General features: G+C 39.0%; 1 protein-coding gene across 1 annotated transcript in view; it reads right to left on the reverse strand.

Moving 5' to 3' along the window:
* The window catches only part of mgat4b (alpha-1,3-mannosyl-glycoprotein 4-beta-N-acetylglucosaminyltransferase B), a 99,349-nt gene that overhangs the window by 34,977 nt on the left and 44,094 nt on the right, over positions 1-20,278 (reverse strand). Inside the window, exons 2-6 of the mRNA XM_020638365.3 lie at positions 18,920-19,099; positions 15,991-16,134; positions 12,555-12,688; positions 5,508-5,554; positions 4,667-4,780 (exon numbers count right to left, since the gene is read on the reverse strand). Of these exons, the coding sequence (XP_020494021.1) occupies positions 4,667-4,780; positions 5,508-5,554; positions 12,555-12,688; positions 15,991-16,134; positions 18,920-19,099 (619 nt within the window). The remainder of the gene's footprint in view (positions 1-4,666; positions 4,781-5,507; positions 5,555-12,554; positions 12,689-15,990; positions 16,135-18,919; positions 19,100-20,278) is intronic.

The raw sequence follows: 20,278 nt of genomic DNA on the forward strand, positions 1-20,278 counted from the left end.
ACAAAGGCAAGGATGAAGTTAAAGAAAGATGAAGAAGAGAAGAAGAAAAGGGATAATGAAGATGTGAGACAACAAGGAAGAAAAAAAAGGAGAAATAAAGACTAAGAAGAACAAAAAATGACAAAAAGGGAAAATAAAGATGCACAACTTTGTGCTTGTGCTTTGTGTTAGAATCTTTTCACAAGTGTTCACATATACACACACTTATTAAATGTTTCCCTCTTTCATCGTCGCCCTGTTTCTTCTTCTTCTTCACTTGTTTCATTTTTCTGTCGAATAGTTGATCGTGTTCAAATGTACATGTCCTCTCAGGGGAGTTAGACGGATTAAAACCTGAGAATGAAAAACTGTTTGAATGAAGCATCTCTGTGTGATGCTGAAAATCCTGCTGTCTCTTCGTTTTAAAGCGCTTTCCAATCTAAGTTTTTAACACGTATTAAATGATTTTTGTTTGAATCATTAATGTGCGGATGCTTTCATCACTTTAATGCTGCTTTTATGTCTTAAACCTTTAAACTTTTATGTCTTTATATATTCTGCTGGATGGTTTGAGTGAATTTACCTCCAGGGATTAATAAAGTTTATTGATCTTAACTTATAATGATGACACTGTGGGTTATATTTGTGTTATTTAAAGCTGTTGTAAAGAATCAGAAAAGGAAACATCACATGGGGATGTTTAAACATACACACTGACTGTCTGTTCTGTTTATATGAGATGATGTTAATATGATAAAAAACGTCCGCAGGCTTCAAGCTTGACCCTTTAAACAGAGACACAAACATAACAGATCTGCTCTCTTCAAAGGTTTTATGTAGCATGTGATGAACACATGTCGTCTCACTCCTCCAGCCCTACAGACATGAACTCCCCCCCTCTTTATAGTGTCATAAATACACACACACACACACATACACACACACACATAAAAAACACAGCAATTTAGATTGTTTTTACTGCAGAGAGTCAATCGTCTTTTTATATCCCGCAGCGACAAAAAAACAATCCTAAAGAAAAAAGTTTTATAGAAAAACAGTCACAAGTTCACACAGAAGCAGCCTTGTTTCTCTCACACACACACACACACACACACACACACACACACACAAACACACACACACACACACACACACATTACACAGTGTGTAACAGTAAAAAGAAACTTTTATTTCTTTATGAAACCAGTCAGAGCGTGACCACAGTGTGACTCCTTCTAAACCTCCTCTGTTCATTTTCTCTCTTTAAAAACTTCATCAGTGACGTCAGCAACCTTTACAATTCAAGTTAAAATGAACAGAGGTCATATTTCAGTCACAAGGACCCAACTAGTTACAGTTCTGTCAAAAGTTTGGAGCAAATAAGGAATGACTTTTTAAAAATGTACAGCTAAGAAAAGACAAAAAGTATTTTTTTTCTTTTTCTTTTACATTTCAGAGTGGAATATATATATAACATGTTTACCTCACATTCAAAACTTCAAACTGTGCCGATAAAGTCACTAAAGTGGAAAAAAGGCTAAGTTTGTGTTTAACAACATCAGCGCAGGGGATCAGTCAAACTCACCTGCTGTGGGACAAAGTTATTTTTGTTTTCTTTCAACTGAATGTGTGTGACATAAAGAGGACGCTGAACTAAGCTGAATTTCATCAAAAAGTCTGACTTGTTTCGAACTCAAACTAAATTGTTGCTAATATATTAAATACAATTGTAATATTGGTCATTAAACTGACAACTTGTTGAAGTGAATCATTATTATGTTTTTGGAGGAAGTTTTATAATCTGGTGTTGTTTTAAACGTTAAAAATGAAGAAGCAACACAGAATAATGATTAAAACTCGGGATGTGCGCGTTCAGTCGACTTAACAGTTTAACATCATCACCCTCGTAACTCAGCACCATATCAGTAGGTTAAACAAACAATTAATATTCAAATGTTTCTGCCTCTTGAAAGGTCTTTTATTCTTGCCGATGTAACTTTGCTAATTGTTGCTTAGTGCTCACGATGGATTCATGTTGGTTCTTTGTTTATAAAATAACAATGAGTAAGGTCTTTTACCTGCTTTGTATTAAGTCTCTTCAGATAACATTTGTTGTGAATTGGCGCTATACAAATAAAGATTGAGTGATTGATTTATTCAAATGTTATGCTCAAACTGCAACACAGCCACCCGCCAATTGTTGGAGCTGTACCATAGACTGGCTGTAGCTCTGGTTAATGGGCCTGCTCTCCCTGCTCTACATCCTGGATGTTAACAAGCACAGTGAAGACCGGATAGCATCTCGTAGGAGCAGCGCAGTTTGTCAGCATTTTGACCTAGAAAACTGAGATAAAAATATGCATATTGTTCCAGGTTAAACGGACAAACTGACCAGAGCGACGCTTTTAGCTTTGCCATGTGGATGTTTAACTGCTGGGAGGACTGAAGGCTGGCTATGCTAGCTCTGCTATGTTAGCCACATTCAGCAAACCCAAATTACACCACTTAGCCGCTGACAAGTTTCAATAAACTGTGCTTTATTTTGACTGTTTTTGTTTTGTTTTCTCACCTTTAGACTAGTCGGTTAAACAGAATTGAAATCTCTGTTTAACCTATTATCCAATTAGTCTGCTGGGAACATCCCTAATCAAAACCTTCAGGCTAAAGTGTGGGATCAATAGTGTAATAATTGAATCGAAAAGAACAGCAGTTGACTTTAATTAGAAATTATAATCAGTCTCATGAATGCCATTTGTTTTAGCGAGGCTAAAACCAGCTTCAACAAATGTTATTACATTTAATTACATTTTTATTTTGAATAAGAAAATGCTGTAAGACCTCAAAGCAGGGCAACGGTGTGGACCTTAATGATTCTCAAATCTGCAAACGCAGGTGCTATGTAGTCTGGGTACCATTTTCAAAAGCAATAATAATTACATTTAGGCAGATCGGCCCCTAAATTGAACGTGTTCTTCTTTGGTGCGAGCTGCACACTCCCAACAAGTCCGATGAAAATCAGGCCTTCAGGTTTTTTTTTAATGATCCTGCTGACAAAGACAAACCTGACCAACTGTCTGATGTCTTTTTTGGTGGTAATCACACAACAAACCTGGACCAGAAGTGTTTCTTTGTTTCAGCAGTGATTCTTTGACTTAATGAGCCTCAGTCAAACACAACAGTTCAGTTTTTATGAGTTAAGCTGAGAGGTTTAATATGCGAGGACACGACTCTGCAAGTCGTTTACCGTCCTCCACCTGCTGCTGAGTCCTGACAGAAAACACATTTTAATGGGTTTAATGATTTCTCCTTTGAGAGAGAGACATGATTCAGTTTGCATTTAAACTGTGTTTAAAAGACGACTAACATCTGTCTGTCTGAGCGTTTGATCGTTCTAAGTGTTTAAAAAAGAGATGACTTTGACATATTTTGTCTCTTTTACAAATCATCCACACTCGACTTGTCTGAAGGTCTTTTGGATCAGTTGATTTCCTTTCTGGCAGCTATTTCAGACTTTGTGAGTTTGATGGAAACTTTGCTTTTTGTTTATTGTTTATTTTGAACTGTTTATTTCATGAATTCATCATTCCCCTGCTGCCCCATGCTGCTCTATATCTTCAAGCCTGTGAACTACACTTCTACAATTCTTTTAGCAGGTCGCTTTTATCCAAATCGACGTACATCGGAGAGTCAGAAAAACACAAGCAGCTGAACATAGCAGCGTAAGAAGAGCTGGGACTGCAGGAGTTTTAAAATCTAAACTGATTAATATCTTGTTGAGCTATGCAGACAAGAAGAAATGTCAGAGATATTCTTCTTTCAAATATCAGACATGCAAGATATGAAAATAATGGATCATTACTCACTACAGGATATGATTGGGATTATCTTGTATTAAAAAAGTTTATAGTGAAGCAAAGTAGAGGACTGAAAGCGCAGACTGATGTATCTGATGTTTTTGGATTTCTTTTAAGGCCGCATTCATATGTTTCATGCATATTCCTGCAGGAGATGTTTAAACAGTCAAAGCTGGCTTATCTGATGATCATACTAACTACATTTTCCTGATGTGAAACAATGGCATTTTCCTAAAATAGAATTTTTTAATTTGTCATAGGGAAGGAAGTTATATACCTGAATACCTCCGAATCCCGGAGAGAGAAAAAAAACAATCTTTAATCTAAATATTTTTTGTAAAAAATCCTGGAAATAAGCATGATTATTTGTCTGACAAATATTTTGTATGTTTCCTACAACAGAAAGTAAAGTGTGAGATGTAAAAGTTGTTTGTTATTCTCAAAAAGCTGCTGAAAGAAAAGTAATCCTGATGATTCACATTTTTATGAAAACCGACCTTAATGCTTATATGATGAAAGAGGAGTTTCACACACACACACACACACACACACACACACACACACACACACACACACACACACACACACACACACACACACACACACACACACACACACACACACACACACACACACACACACACACACAATGCAAGGTTGTTCCAAGAAGTCTGAGTCATAATGCTGGCACGGTGTTAAATAAACCAAGAGCTTGTTTTCTCACACACTCACACACACATTTTTTAAAAACACACAGACACACTCCCACACAAACACAAACACAAACACACACACACACACACAAACACACACACACATGCACAATTACAGACCTGACTCTCTCCTTGGGGTCTCCGAAGGACTCTCGCAGTCGAGAGAAGTCAGGGTAGAAGTGAACGGACGGAGAAACGACCTCTAACAGACCTGCCTGGATCTCTGCTGGAAAACTAAAGCAAAAATAAAATGTTTGTTAGTTTCTTTTAATGATCAGGATTATTATTTACATACAGAAAGGGAGGATATATGGAAAGGAAAGAAGATGGAAGGAGAAAAGGACGAAAAAAGAAAGAAGTAGAAAGGACATGCAGGATAAGGGAAAGAGGATGTAAAGAAGGCGAGATGTTTGCAAATCACGACTCGAGTAAAAAGGGCTAGAAGAAGAAAAAGTTAAAGAGACATGGATGATAAAGAAGGAAATACAAAAGCAAATGAATAAAGAAAGAAGGAATAGAAAATGAAAGGTTAAAGAAAGGAAGAAAGCAGCTAGAGGGGTTAAAAAAGGAGGACGAAGGAAAAGAAAACAAGGAGATGAAGAAGGATGTGTAGGTACTGGTAGGAAACATCATGTTTGATATTTGAGTGTGAAAATGTTTAAACAAAAAGGCTCCTGCTGCTGAAACATTTGATCCTTCAGGCTGTGTGTGTATGTACTGTATGTCTGTGCGTGTGTGTGTGTGTGTAATACATTAATCATGCTGCACTTTGACTGCTTTGAACAATGGCACACACATACACATGCATACACATGCACACAGCTGTTCACACACAGCATGATCAAAGGCTGCCGTCTATGAGCGGACATCAAACACACACACACACAAACACAGCTAGTGGAGAATTCCCTCTAAGGTGTGCTGCTATGGAAACGGCATCCCATCATGCAGGTGGACTTACATGCGCTTCAGGTTGTCTGCTACACTGCTGGCATACTGCTGGTCAGCCTGAAAACACACACACACACAGAAAACAAGATGTTAGACACACACATTCAGGTGTCAGGTGTTATTGTGACATCATCAGCAGTCTTGCCCCTACCAACAGGAACAAGACGTGCTTTTTGAAAAAGTTGCAACTCCGTATTCTGCTAATCATATTCTGGACTAAACATACATTTTCCTGTAAAGCTATCCTAAACCTGAAATGTTTTAGAATCAAACTTGTTCTCATTCTGACATCTAAAAAGTCTCAAAAACAAAATTCAAATAAATAAGTTTAAGGAGCATTTCTCTCAGCTAGAGGAGCTAGTCAGCATGTATAGAATCACCTGACAATAATAACTTTAATGAAAGATTACGGTGATGCATCTTTTTCTGTGGCACATCTGACTTCTGGTGTCCCCCAAGGCTCCATACTTAGCCCGCTCGTGTTTTTTGTGAAGAACATACAGTATAACAATCTTTGTTTGATACAGTGTTTGAAAACCAAGGACATTCTAGGCTAACAGTAACATTGAGTTCTACTACCACTCTAGCACATTCTTTATGAAGCTCAGACTTGTACTGAGCTACTGATTTGTAAAATCCAGGTATGACCTGGCTGACACATTCTTCAGCGTTTCAGACAACATCAACAAATGCCAGTGAGCTAGACAGTGACATTCCTGTCACTTATACCCCAACTCTAGCAGCACAGCAACACCAACTGTATGTCACGAAACATAAAAATTCAATGCATAAAAGAAAAGCTGAATTTGGCTCTTACAAAGGATTGCAAATTTGATAGAGTGCCGTGATTCTGCAACTGTGTAATATGGTGTCCTAGTGTGTGATTTCACATTGTGTTGCGGTGTTGCAGAAGCATGAGAGACACGAGGTGTAAATAAGCAGCTTGAGCTCCACATATATACACACACTTGACCATACACACACACACACACACACTGCTGTTTTGCCCTTCCGTCTGATGTTTTGCAGTGATCCCATCGCTCCAATAACACTTCTGTGACGCCGGCACAGAGCTGGGACGACTTTGTTTTGTTTGAGCACCCATGAGAGGTCTGGTTTGGTTCATCAAAGACATTAACCTCAAAACTCTGTTTTTCTTTCCAATTCTTTTTATTCTAATTTCATTTTAAAAACTTTTTTTTTTTTATATCTAATTCAAATGAAGAGCTAGGGATGAAAATGACAAAAACTGAAAAACTGAGTAGAACATCGTGCAAAAAAGCTTCAGATAAGACTTAAATATTCCTTTAAACTATATATGTATACTGAGTATTCAATAAAGCCTTGATTTTACCCTACATTTTGATTTAATTGTTTTCCTGGAGCCCTAAAGTTTACAGACTTTCTTAATTTTGTTTATCTAAACACAGCTGCACTATTTAACCCTGAAATATGACAAAATCATCCAGCTGGCAGTTGATCCCTTATCTAAGGATCCAATACAACAGCCATGCAATAAATCCTTCCATCCTTCTGGTTATAATTCATCAGAACTGCTTAAGAAAGGATTTGACTTTGTGATCCTTATGGTGGATGTAGTTTGTAATAAAAATGCATTTTGTTGGATGTGAGGATAAATTCTTCTCGTGAGCCCACATTTGTCGCTTGTTTCCTGAGAAACAGACGGCAGAGGCAACAAGAGGCATGTTTTCTATTTTTGAGAGAAGGGAGGGTCCACTCATCTGTCTTCATTACAGTCCCTTCACGCACACACTCACACAGAAACACAGATACACACACACAGCAGACTGACATCATCTGAATATTTTTATGCTTTTCTGCAACAAAACATTACACGCATACGCACAATTACTCCCAAATCGAACATCAACAATAACTTGAGCAATCTTTGACATCATCGTTCAGCCTCAAGCTCAGCCAATCAGGGCTCAGATGAGCTCCCTGTAGACTTCATCATCTGGCTGTGAAGGTTGCTGTGCTGTCGCAGGAACACACAGACACACATAAGCGCACTCTCAAGTTTCCAGCAGCCGAGCAGAGCTGCAGCCTGGCGGGTCTCTGCAGAGAGTTTGTGGTTTGTTTTGGTGTCCTGGAGGTGCCAGCTGGGTGGAGCTTAAAGCTCAAAGTTAACAAGGAACAGACGCAGCTTAGAGCTGCTCGCTGAGGAGGATTCTCACTTTAAACTGCCAATATTTACTGAAGCATCCTCGCTCCGTGAGCCTCAAAAATTTAAGATGCGAACACTGAAAGCTGTGGATGTGACACTTCTTATTTGCACATTTTAACACAAAAAGACGCTTCTATCGGCATTCAAAGCCCCTGAAGCAGCTCTGAGGATTCATGGCGGCCCAAAACAAGATCTAGACAGGTCGTTGGAAGTAAAAGTTTACACATGGGGGGGGGGATGGTTTGGAGTCGAGCTGCAGGAGTTTGTTTCAGTTTGTTGGCAGAGCCACCAGACTGACAAAGAACCCCAGTAAGCTGCTGCACTCTGTTTGCCAGTTTATTTTCCCATTTGGGTCAGTGGTCAACCAATAGTGTCCCCCTGTGCAAGTTTGGTCCTCAAAAAAATCCTTTTAGCCTGTGATGGAAGCTGAAATCTTCCATCTCAAGAAAAACAAACACTGTGCTTTTATACCTGAGCTAAAAGTTTAAATATTTCAGTTTCTAAAAGACTAAAAGGTAGAAAAGTTCCGTAGATGACTTCATCCTAAAGAAGTGAAACAGGCAGTGATGTCTTCAACGTAATTCTTGAAGGATCAAAGTGTTTCCACTAACAGTTGTTGTTTTTGTTAATAACAGACTCAGATTGTTATTCTGACACAAAACATCCCTTCAGAGATAGAGCTTTATGTTAAAGATGATTTCACTTCAAAAGAAGTCCCAGACACCAGTGGGCTAGTGTTAGTGCGGCTCGGGTTCAAATCCGACCCGTCAATCCTCAATCTCTCTCTCGCCCACTATTTATACTGCTATCCACTAGGGCTGGGAATCTTTAGGTGTCTCACAATTCGATTTCGATACTTGGGGTCACGATTTGATTCAAAATTGATTTTCGATTCAAAACGATTCTGTATTCATTGATCCATCGATTCAAAGTCTATTTATGAGTACATTTTATTAGTACATACTACTACATACTACTACATACTACATACATTAGATCTACTCCAGTCATCTGCGAGACTGAATTAATTTCTTGTTGCTCCATTTAGCATTCTACTGAGTTAAAGAGCTAGCCTTAGCACTTTAAAGTGAGTGTTGTGTTTGAGTGTTGTGTCAAATGTTTGTATCTTTGTTTTTGTCTTAATTTTTGTGCTGCAAATGGAGCCGCTGTGATAGCAAATTTCAGACTACATCTGACAATAAAGTATCATCTAATCTAATCTAATCTAAAATCTCTAAAGATAAGAATCTCAATTTTTACACAAAACGATTCTTTTCCCCCACATCTACTATCCACTTGTCTCTACAATAAAGATATAAGCCCCCCAAAAATTCCAAGACAGACAGTTAATAGGTCAAAACTAATATCAACCTCATGACATCAAACATTTTAATTTTTTATTGTTCCCTGGAGCTATTTTCATTAACTTTTGGATGTGTTTTAAAAGTTCCACTATGCCTGTTTAAGTTAATGTTGTAACCTTCGATCTTCAGGAAGTTTCTTTTATTATATAAAAGCAGGTTGGTATCAAAGAAGGGAAGTAAAGTCCTACAGTACAAAAAAAACTCAAATAAAAGCATTAAATGAATGTTTTAAAATGCAAAACAATTGAATTTCAATCATGATTAACTATTTAAATTTAGCAATTAATTGCAGTTTTACAAATAATCATTTGACAGTCCTATTTTTTTATGAAGTAGGATTTTTTTGATACTAACTTGACCACTTTGTTTTGAACCTCTTGTTGGAATATTTGTATTTACTTTTTGTTAACTTGGAGAATGTGTTAATGAAGACACAGTTTTCCTGTAAGAAGCAGCATCAGTGAGACATTTTTTATCTGGACCAGAGGCATGTCTCAGATTCAAGGATTTCCCTCCAATATTTTCCTTGTTCTTCTGCTCTCTGCGTTTGTTTTCAACTGTGTCCTGATTTGTCTATTTTTTTTTTTTTTTACAGCTTTCTCTGTTTTCTTTTACCTCCAGGCTGATATAATATTCAAGATCCTCTCTGGGTTTTTGTTTTTAACTCCCAGTCATCATCACAGTTTGGATTTTATTTCCTTGCTGACAGAAGTTCAAACAGCTCAGTTCCTGTTTCTCTCCAACATGTTGGACGTCCTAAGATCTGAGCGGACTTCAGGATAGACTCATCGCTCTGCGTCTCTCGGGGTTTGTTTCTGCACATGAACAACGAGCCACGAAAGCACTTAAAGCTTTTAAAGTGGAGGGATGTGTAACATGAATTTTACATGACCGAGGAGCTCGTGACGTTGCTCAGTACATCCAAGACACATGATTTATATCCCACAGGAGCAGTTCTGGGATCAGCTGCTACCTGAAGAACATTTACAGTATCATGCCTATGATTTGATAAAAGATACATGATTCAATACATTTTATTTAAAACAACACAGACTAAAACTGAATCTGAAGGCTTTAGTCATTTTAAGGTTAAGGGTTTTTTTATCTGCTAAACTACCCAAATATGTCGATATAATAATTTATTTTTCATTCATACAATTATCTGCAGTTCCTCAGGTGTCCACTAGAGGCTGTCTCCTGCAGTGAGTCAGTCCCCATAGAGCCCTGTGTTAAAATGTCCAACTTTACAGCAGACATAACATGTTTACAGCCTGGTACAGTTTGGGTCTCTTGGGCTCATTTCTTTCTTCATGACAACTGTACTGTTTGAATTATATTAAGACTTTAAGTGACGTAGGGTTAGGGGCGTGGCCTCTTTGAGTCACAGGTGGGAGCATCCTTATTTTGCTCCAGATCAATATTCATTTTCAATCAAATCTTTCTACCAGAATCAGAGTTGCTGTGATAAACATGTAAAATCCTGCAGGCTCCACAGTGCTTGATCTCTTACATGTAACATGTGTGCAGCATAAATCACTTAAATTGACTTGTTGTTCCAGGCAGCCTGCAGAGTCTGGACCGAGCAATGCTAAGGATGAATTCAAACACATTTGGATGTGAGATTTGGACCATATCTAGAGCATATATAAATATTTTATCTGGAGGTTTTGTTTGAGTTCTTCACTTTGTAATCATCTTTAAGACTCGTGATGCTTTTACTCATGCTTCAAAAGGAAAATGTTTTCAAATACGTGTTTCCACACTGCAATGACTCAAATCATAACCATGTGTATTTGTCTCATTTCCAGTCAAAAATATGTCTTCAACTTAACACAAGCCACATTCCCCTGCCCTTTGCTTGTTAATATGTTTGTTGAAATAAGACATAACATCTAATTTCAAGAAAATTAACATTTTTTTCTGCATTGGTAGATATTTTTTACTCATCACAAACATTCCAAGCCTTATTTCTTTGCTTCTAATATCTTGAAATAAGATGTTTACCTGGACTTATCAGGTGATTGTTGCTTTTATAAGTGTAATGAGGTATTTCACAAGACATCAGCAGATACACTTGGTGAGATTTGAGTTGTTGCATGTAAAAATGTTCTGCTAATATTTGCGTCATTTTGGCTCAGTAAGATTTGTCTCAAGGTCTAATTCACAAAGCATAAAGCGTTTATGATATTCAGGCACAAACACGCCCAAAAGGTTGTCCTGCTCCATGCAGTTTGCTCTTGAATTTGGAGAGAAGCTACTTGAACCTGTCTGCACAGAGCTTCACGCTGGAACTGAAAGAGTGTAATTCTGTCCACATAAAGATGATGAGCTCGGAAGGGAGGGGAACATTTTTCAACTTTATTGAGAGGCCAGTCCCTGGAAATGTGATAAGCGTTTCACCGTTTAAAACAAAGCTTCCTCCCTGAATGAATCAAGAAAGGACCACTCGAGAAAAACTCACCAAAGAAACACTCACGTTCTTGTCATGGTAACGGCTCCGGACCGTCTCCACACATGTGGATGAGGTGTGGAGCCGCTGACAGCCCAGGACTGACTAAAAATTGCAATGTCAAAATTCTATTTACAGATTATATTACAGATCATTTATCTTTAAGTCATACAGAGCTGGAATTGTTATCCTGAGCATGACATCTCTTAGAAATACTGCAACTCTCAGCAGACGGTAATTTTTTCACTCTAACTGTACCCGGCTGTTAGCACCGATGTTTGTAAATTCAAAGCTATTTGCACTGAGGCTGATTTGCATAGAAAAGGAACGCTCTTCCCCCAAATTACTGCACAATGGTTCATTTAAATACACACATATAGCACCGGTGCACAGAGACACTGTTTGCTCAGTAAGGGCAGCATTTAACCCTTTGTGTGTTTTGTGAATATTTTTGAGTCATTGCACGGGTTTAGTGGGCGCAAAAGCTGTGCAATCCTTTTTGTAAATCAGGCCCTTCCAAACATGAACGATATATTTGTACGATATAGATAACGTCTGAACTGTGGGCTTTGAGCTCAGAGGTACAGAAAAGTCAGACACTATTTAAATACGCACCCACATGTTGTCGGTTTGAATCTTCACCTTTGATTTAATATGAAAATAAGATGTAGTAAAATGACAAAAACAAGATTTAAAGTTTGAACAGCAGATTAGACGCTGCAGCACAAATAGCTCAGAGTGCAACTTCATCACACACACACACACACACAGAAAAGCTGATGTGATGCAAATGGGAGCTTGCACTTCACACTAATGTTACCTCACAGATTTTTATGAGCACACACACACACACGTCATCCTTGCGTCACTGCAGCGGTCTGAGGTTAGCATTAGCATGGTCGCTAAAGACATTATCACTCAGATTGCCACGGTTCATTAGCTGGACCACTGACCTTTAGAAATCATTCGAGGAGGCACACGCATCAACACACACTCGCACTAACGGCCAATCATTCACACACAAACACATTTAAACACACGCACACACTGACTGACCTCAGCGATGAGGACCACGATGACGCAGTCCTCCTTCTCGGCCGCGCTTAGCTCCGACATCAGAGACGTCAGCGTGTCGGTCAGGTAAGAGTGAACCTCCCTCTTCACACTTGGGACCCCCATCACTATGGACACTGCACACACAAACGCACATGCACAAAAAAAAAAAAAAAAAGAGGAGAGCTTAACTTTTAGGTGACTTTAAAAAGCCTGGGCGTTAATGATTTGAAGCAGGAACAGATGGAGTAGAATCTGCAGAGAAAACAACAGAAGAAGACAAACGGTGACAAACGCTTGAAGAAGGAAAACAACAGATGTGCTTTTGCTCATTGTCAAATAAAGTCAACAGATGAAAGAGATTAACCAAGACTGTCGACATATCAAGAAACAAACAGGAGGTCAAAGTCTGTCAATAACCTTTTAAAGTACATTTTGGCATAATTTATAGGATCTAGATGACTTAACAGGAATGAAATGTTGCAGAATGTCTCCAGTAGGTTAGTCTATCCTGCAGCAGTGAAACAGGCTGTAATGTCTGCAACATAACCCTCGATGGATCAAAGTGTGTACACAACAAAAGCTGGTTGTTTATGTCACTGACAGGCTCAGATTGTTATTTGTAGGTTATGTCCCAAAACAGGGGCTGCAGCTTTCAGAGTGCACATTTGAAGTCTAATTACATCACAGCGGTGTGTCGCTGGCTGTAACCATTTCAAAGGCTCCTTCAAACGCAGCAGGCCGATGTGTCCTTCTTCTTGCAAACAAAGGAACCGTCCGGTGCGTCCTTTGTGGCCATACGTCTCCATTCATTGATCCTTCACGTGCCCATTTTTGTAAAGCTTAATTTAAGAGTCTGACGTTACAATTACAAAATGGAATATAGAACACACTTAGATAGTAAGCATGAGCCACTTACAGGAAAAAAAACAGAACAAAATGAAGGTATTAAAATGAAAAGCAAAAAAAAAAAAAAAAAAGTAATGTGTCTAATCAGGAATCAAGATATGTATAGCTTGGTAAACCACAATGACTTGGTAAGTTTGAACACATTTCAGTGTTTAATGGCAGATTGTTAGCTCATTCATGATGATTAAGAACAGTGGTCTGCGCTTCATGAATACATTTGTCAATGAAGTGTTGGGAGATAATAATCAGGGTATTGTGGTTGCTAGGTGACAAGGGTGTCCCTCAGAAACGAAAGGGTAAGGGCGGGGACAGCTGGTGATGCATACGGGAAAGTCCTCTGCAGTGATTTGGTTATTTATTGAGCCCTACTTCACATCTCTGCAGGGATCCTTTCTCTAATGTTGTCAGACACTTAGAATAACAATCTGAGCCCGCAGAGACAAAAACAACCTTTAGTGGAAATAGTTTTGAAGATCGATCCAGTTGTACACGATAACTTTTAACAGGGAGAACCTCATGTCTCCCATTTCCACAGAGTGCCCCAATCACATGGTTACTACTGTGCACTATGTAACTATGGCAGCAGACTACAGCAGGCCATTGTCGGTCTACAGCCTACAGCTTTACAGCACTAATTCACACACAAGCTTTCAGTTATAAAAAGACACCAGTTAATCCATCTCTGTACGGTTTGATAAAATGACCACGGCGAAGAGACATAAGAGGACAGTGATGGATAAAGCCGTGGATAAAAAGAGAGCGCGACCAAGCATTGGAAGAATTGGCACTATACAAATAAAGATTGAATGATGAATTGATAGGTGAATGATAGAAACATAATCCACATGCAAACAACAGGCTGCTTTCTTACAGTGCAGACGCTATTCTTCTTGCTCTCTACTTTGCTTACATTCTTTATATCTTCTTTTTTCTAAACCTAATTTAATCATCAGCTGGTCCTGGACATTTCCAAATCCTCAGGACTGTATTTTTGATAGATACAGGAGGTCTTCAGCCATATTTTTAACATTTTTTTTTAACCTCTGCATGATGCATCGCTACACGACCGTGGCCTGACAAGAGCACAGGCCTGTGCTGCAGTACTTTGAAACGCTGTACACAACTAAAGCTAATCAGCAACAAGATGCCTTTTTGTATTTTTACTTTATTTATTTCAATTAATTTCATTTGAATTATTTTTATTTGAACATATGTTCCAATTGAATAATTTCAGTGATTTTTAAATGTTCTATTTTAATGTTTATTTTCTTTCCTCTGTCATGATGCTTTCGATGTCTTTGTGTGAAGCACTTTGAATTGCCTTGTTGTTGAAATGTGCTGTAGAAATAAACTTGCCTTGCCTTTAAGAGGCAAGCAGAATCATGTTTTACACAAAATCTGGTAATTGTACCTTGTCAGTCGACATGGTTCTCACAGCTTTGCCAGCTTTACCACCCTCTACTTGTCAGCAAATGCACGTCGTCAAGAGGGTGAGGCGTTAACAGCACTATGTCTGTTTAGCGACAGTGCAGTTGCACTCAGAGACCTTCGGTGGGCGTCAAAGCACACCAAACCAAATTCCTACCGGGCATTCAATAACTTTTTAGCACATTATATCCAGTTATTATTTGACAAACTGTCCAAAACCAAGCTGGACAAATGGAGCTGCATTTGAGGTCAAACTGTTAAAGTTGGCCCAAAGAAAATCAGAATGAATGCAAACACACACAAATGAGAAACAAACAACACACATCCACACACACACATCCACACACACCCTGTAGACTTTAATCTGTACATTTACAAGCCTCTCCGTCTCCTTTAACCTGCTTTTCTCTCCTCACTGCTCAGGGGGAAAAAAACACTTTGTGCTGAGCCTGTTTAGTTTCAAAAACTTAACATATAAATCAGATTTGTCACAGACACACACACACACACACACACACACTGATAAAACACACAATCAGATAAATACATATAAATTTCTTGCTGTGGTTCTTCTCTTTGTTTTTATCTCCCCGTCCTTCACTGCACAATAAAGCACTTTCAGTCTGACTAACCTGTTTTACTCAAAGTGCATCATAAATACATTTGACTGCACACACACACTTGAACACACACACTAATATCTTTGTGATGTGCCTGTTCTCACTGGTTTTTATCTGTTTTTATGCCCTCTGTGCATACAGCAGGCTTGTCAGGAAATGGTTTACTAAGCAGAAAAAATGCTTTATAAATAAATTAGAGCTGACACACACACACACACACAATGTCACACACACACACACACACACACTCAGTGACCTTGCTATAGCCTGCTTGGTGGTAGCTGTTTGTTTTACTCTCCAGGGGATGTGAGTGTATCAGGGGGGGCTCAGTGAGCTCGTTCCCCAGGAGAGATGCACTGTGCCTGGGCTGCAGGACCTGAGAGGCGCCCCGGGCCTGGACCAACGGAGGCGAGTTTGTGTGTGTAATAGTTATGCCTGAATCATGTTATATTTGTATAGGATTTTAGTGTGTTTGTTTTTACCTCCAGTGCGCCCCTGTCCCAGGTGCACGGCGGGCAGCAGGCTGTCCTCGCGGTTCAGCAGGTGAGGAAGGTGATGGAAGATGGAGGGAAGCTGCAGCACGTTTTTACTGCTGCTCACATTCCACAACTTCAGCCTTGTCTCCTCTGAAATAAGACATGAGAGCAGGTGAGACCTTGTTAGAAGTCATCAGACCAGGTGAAAGGTTCAACAGGATATGATCAGTACGGACCAGGTGGTCACACAAGACCAAAAGAGACTAAGAGGAATAGAACCGAGAAGGTTAGAGCGGATTAGGTGATACCATATGACATGATTAAAACATTTTGACAATATTGGACTAATAAGGAGTGTTATAATACCAGAATTGTAAACTTTGACATGGTTCTACTGAAAAAAAATCATCTAGATATCTGTTTCGATACCATGGCAACAAAAGTAGAAGACCTAGATACCCAATATTGGGATATTTCTTGTTTTTAATCGCCATAAATTGCAGGCAAACTCCTGCACACTGTATTGTAAAAATATGTTGCCAATATTTTGGTTTTGAATTTATGTAATTTAGACTTTGTTATCTCCTTCTTTAAGGGGACCTTTGTTAAAATATGAATGAACTCTGAAGATTTTTATTTTATTTTAGGGACTTTTGGATACTGAGAATGTATAGTTGGTAAGCATGTGGTTTTGAAGAGTATCAACGTATTAAAGATTTTGACAACCTAATAGGACCAAACCAGGTTAGATCCAGGACTTTCCCTTCAGAAAAGATAAAAAGAGAGCAGGCAAGACCAATTTAGACCAGATAAGACTAGGTGAGACCAGGTAAAACTAAGTTTGAAGAGATTAGAGTCAGATAAATCAGTTCAGGCTGAATTATACTACACCAGCCTTATCTCCTTTAAAAATAAAACTCAAAGAATGATTCGACCAGCAGAGACCAGGTTAGACAAGATGAGAACACTTTAGACAAAGTGAGACCAGCTGAGACTGGAATATATCAATCCAGAACATGTTAAACCAAGTCCTATTAAATCATATTAGAACAAACCCAAAGTTAGACCAGGCAAGACAAGGTCAGGTTAGAACATATTGGACTAAATCAGACCAGAACAGGTTAGATCTAGACTTGAGCAGTCCAGTTTTGACCTGGTGTAGACCAATATGAACTGGATTCTAACAGCTGAGACAAAGTCTTTCCATTTTGTATCACAGAAGACTAGTTTAGACCAGACCAGGTTAAAGTCACCCTCCTCTAAAAAAGTTAGAATAACATGAGATCTGCTGTCGGTCCAATCAGCAGTCAACCTCTGATGATGATATTTGCCTCTCGGAGTGGATGCCAAAGTTATTTCAGTGCATTCTTTTCTATGCACTTCACTGTTTAGAGCCCAGTCAGCAACTTAAGAAGTTGTGTGCTCACATCGAAATAAAGTGAAATTCTCCCCTCCAGATACATGTGCAAAGCAAACGCTGTCATTTTCATTACATCCCCCAGAGGAGAACATCAACGGCTCTTAGGTCTGCTGATGTAACAACATCATGATGCAGATTTATAAAAAGTGAAAACTCCAGCTTGGTCAGGACTTTCCTCAAGAGGAGAAGTGTTTGTTGAATGAAGGTCAGAACAATAACTTCTGATGCATTCAAGGAAATCGGGAAATCTGAAACGCTGATTGGCTTTAGTGACACAGCGTCAAGCAGATTTGTCAGTATAGTTAAAATGTTTTATGTAGAACATATTGTGAGCAGCTCACATGCAGATATCTGTATAAAGAAATGCATACTTCTTGATTACTGCTGATTGGAGTCAGGACATCGCTACCAAAGATTGCTTTCTGCCTGTTTTTGATCTCAATTCAGACTGTTTTTCCTGCATACAACAAAGCCTGCTGATAAGTGATTGACCAATATAGCTTGGACTACAAACCTACTACTGCTAAGTCGAGCACTGTGTGTACATCTTCTACATTTTTATGTCAAAATAAAGATTCCCAGGTAGTCCAGATTAGACGAGGCTAAAACAGGAAGGACCACTACATTAGACCAATTTAGACATTAGAATACAAAACTTGCCCAGAATAAATGAAACCAGGTAAAACCAGGTAAACTATACTAGAGTTCAGACCCGTTTAGATTTCTTCTGAACCCCACTGAGGAGATTAAAGAAAGTCGGACAGCTATTTCAGGTTGTCAGAATTTGGATACGTTTTAATATCACTTGTTTCAAACCAATGCGACCTCTGTCATATAAATGAAAAGTAAAAATGCTTACAAAAAGTACACGAAAAAAGTACAGAAACTTCAAAAAAACAACAACATCTATTTGATATCTCACCGAAAAATGCAAGAAAAAAACGTACTGGTATCATCACAGTTCCAACTGTCAGAACTTTACATGCGAGCAGCACAAAAGGAAAGCAGGCTGCATCACTCAGGACCCTTCACACCCCCTTCACCACTCGTTTCAGCTGCTCCCCTCAGGCAGTCGTTTCAGAGTACCACTGGCGAAAAAGAAAACTTGCAGAAACTCTTTTATTCCCACTGCAATACGCATTTTAAACAACTAGAAAAGCATTTTTTAAATGCTGTGCATATGTGTTTTTTTTTACCTATTTAGGGTACTTTTAGCTATTTATGACCTAATGTGAGTGTTAGTATGAATGTTTGTGTGTTTTCATGTTCATGTTCATGAGCCTCAACAAAAAGGTAATTTTCTGCCACAATGTGATAGACAATAAAGTTTTTGGAATCTTAAATAAGACAGGGGCATTGGAGAAGAATGAATTCATCAAAAATGGCGCCTGCACACTATTTGTTTAAATTGCGCAAAAAAAGTTGCCCATTCTGGTATTGTGACAACCCTAACCAAGACTTAGACTAGACCAGACTATTCCACTCTACAGCAGGCTAAATTAGGTGTTCACTGACCTGAGAGGCTGCTCCAGGTGCGGTTGATGTCCCTCAGCGCCTGTTTCTCAGCGATGGCCCTCTTGATCTCCTCCAAGACCAGGTTCAGCTCTTTGGAGCGACGCAGGTTCTCCTGCTCGGCCGAGTGGAGGCGCTCCCTCAACGCCAGGAACTCCCGCTGGTAGATATCCACCACATCTCCTGCAGACAGAGAGAAGAGGAGGAGCTCAGTGAACGCTTTCTCTAATAATTGGACTGTTGATTCACATAACTCTTATTTGACTGCGAGTTATTATCCTCAAGAAGAGCTTTCAGAAATGCAGCCTTTCAAAAAGTTACCATTATCCCTGAAGGACTCCATGAGAGAGCCCTCATAAACTCTACAGTATTTGAAAAGAGATTGAAAACGCCTCCGATAGCAGCGACTAACTTTTTGGTAGTTTTGATGTAGCAAGCAGCTCAAAATAAAAGACTTCCTTTTCTGTGCAGTTCCATTGTAAGCAGGGCTGTGCGCAAAAAAAAAAAAAAAAACTCAATACAGCATCGTATATTCACAAGACCACATTGATTTCTCACTGCTCATTGAAAAGTGAAAGAGAACAGCTCAAAGGAACGGTAAATAAGTGAAATGTATGATGTCACAAGGTCAACTCGGAGCCATTCAAAGGCGCCGTGATGTTTATTTCCATCACTGGCTGCAAGCCTGCAGAGAGACGCTACAGTGGATTAACTAAGGTGCACTGAAAGGGACAGAATGGATCACTATTAATGAGATTAAAAAGAATTGATGCATTCATTTCAGACCTTAAACACACCTCAATTAACACTCTGATGCTGACAGCCCTGTGGAATAAGATCCCTGACTTTATATCGGTGGTGTTCTGTCTGTTTTTTTGTCTTTTTACCATGTTTGTTTTTACATTTTTATCTTGTTTGATTTGATCTTTTTTTCCCTAATGGACTCCTGAGTCCGTCATGATGAGGATTACCTTCCTGACGGACACAGATTGACCTGCTGGTCTTGCCTTATCGAAACAGATTCTCTCTAACAATCCAGCCCAGAACGCCTTCCGGTGGATTTAGGCTCACAGTTTGCTCTGTCATTGTCAGGCACAATCCTAATCTTCCCTGGAAAACCCCTGCAGAGGTGCTCTGGTGTTTTAGAGATTACCATGAATTCAAAGACTTGACAATGAATGGGACAACCTTGAGCCTGTGCATACTTGTTGGAACACGCCTGAAAGTCGATTGGATAAAAGCGTCTGCTTAGTGAGTTGTAGAATTATTGCTTTGACTGTTGAATTAGTGGAGAAGTCTGACAATAAGATTTGTTTTGTGCATTTGAAAATTGTCTAAGATTAAAAAACTACAAACAAATTA

This window comes from Labrus bergylta, chromosome 9 (genome assembly GCF_963930695.1).
Source record: "Labrus bergylta chromosome 9, fLabBer1.1, whole genome shotgun sequence".
Classification (NCBI taxonomy): Eukaryota; Metazoa; Chordata; class Actinopteri; order Labriformes; family Labridae; genus Labrus; species Labrus bergylta.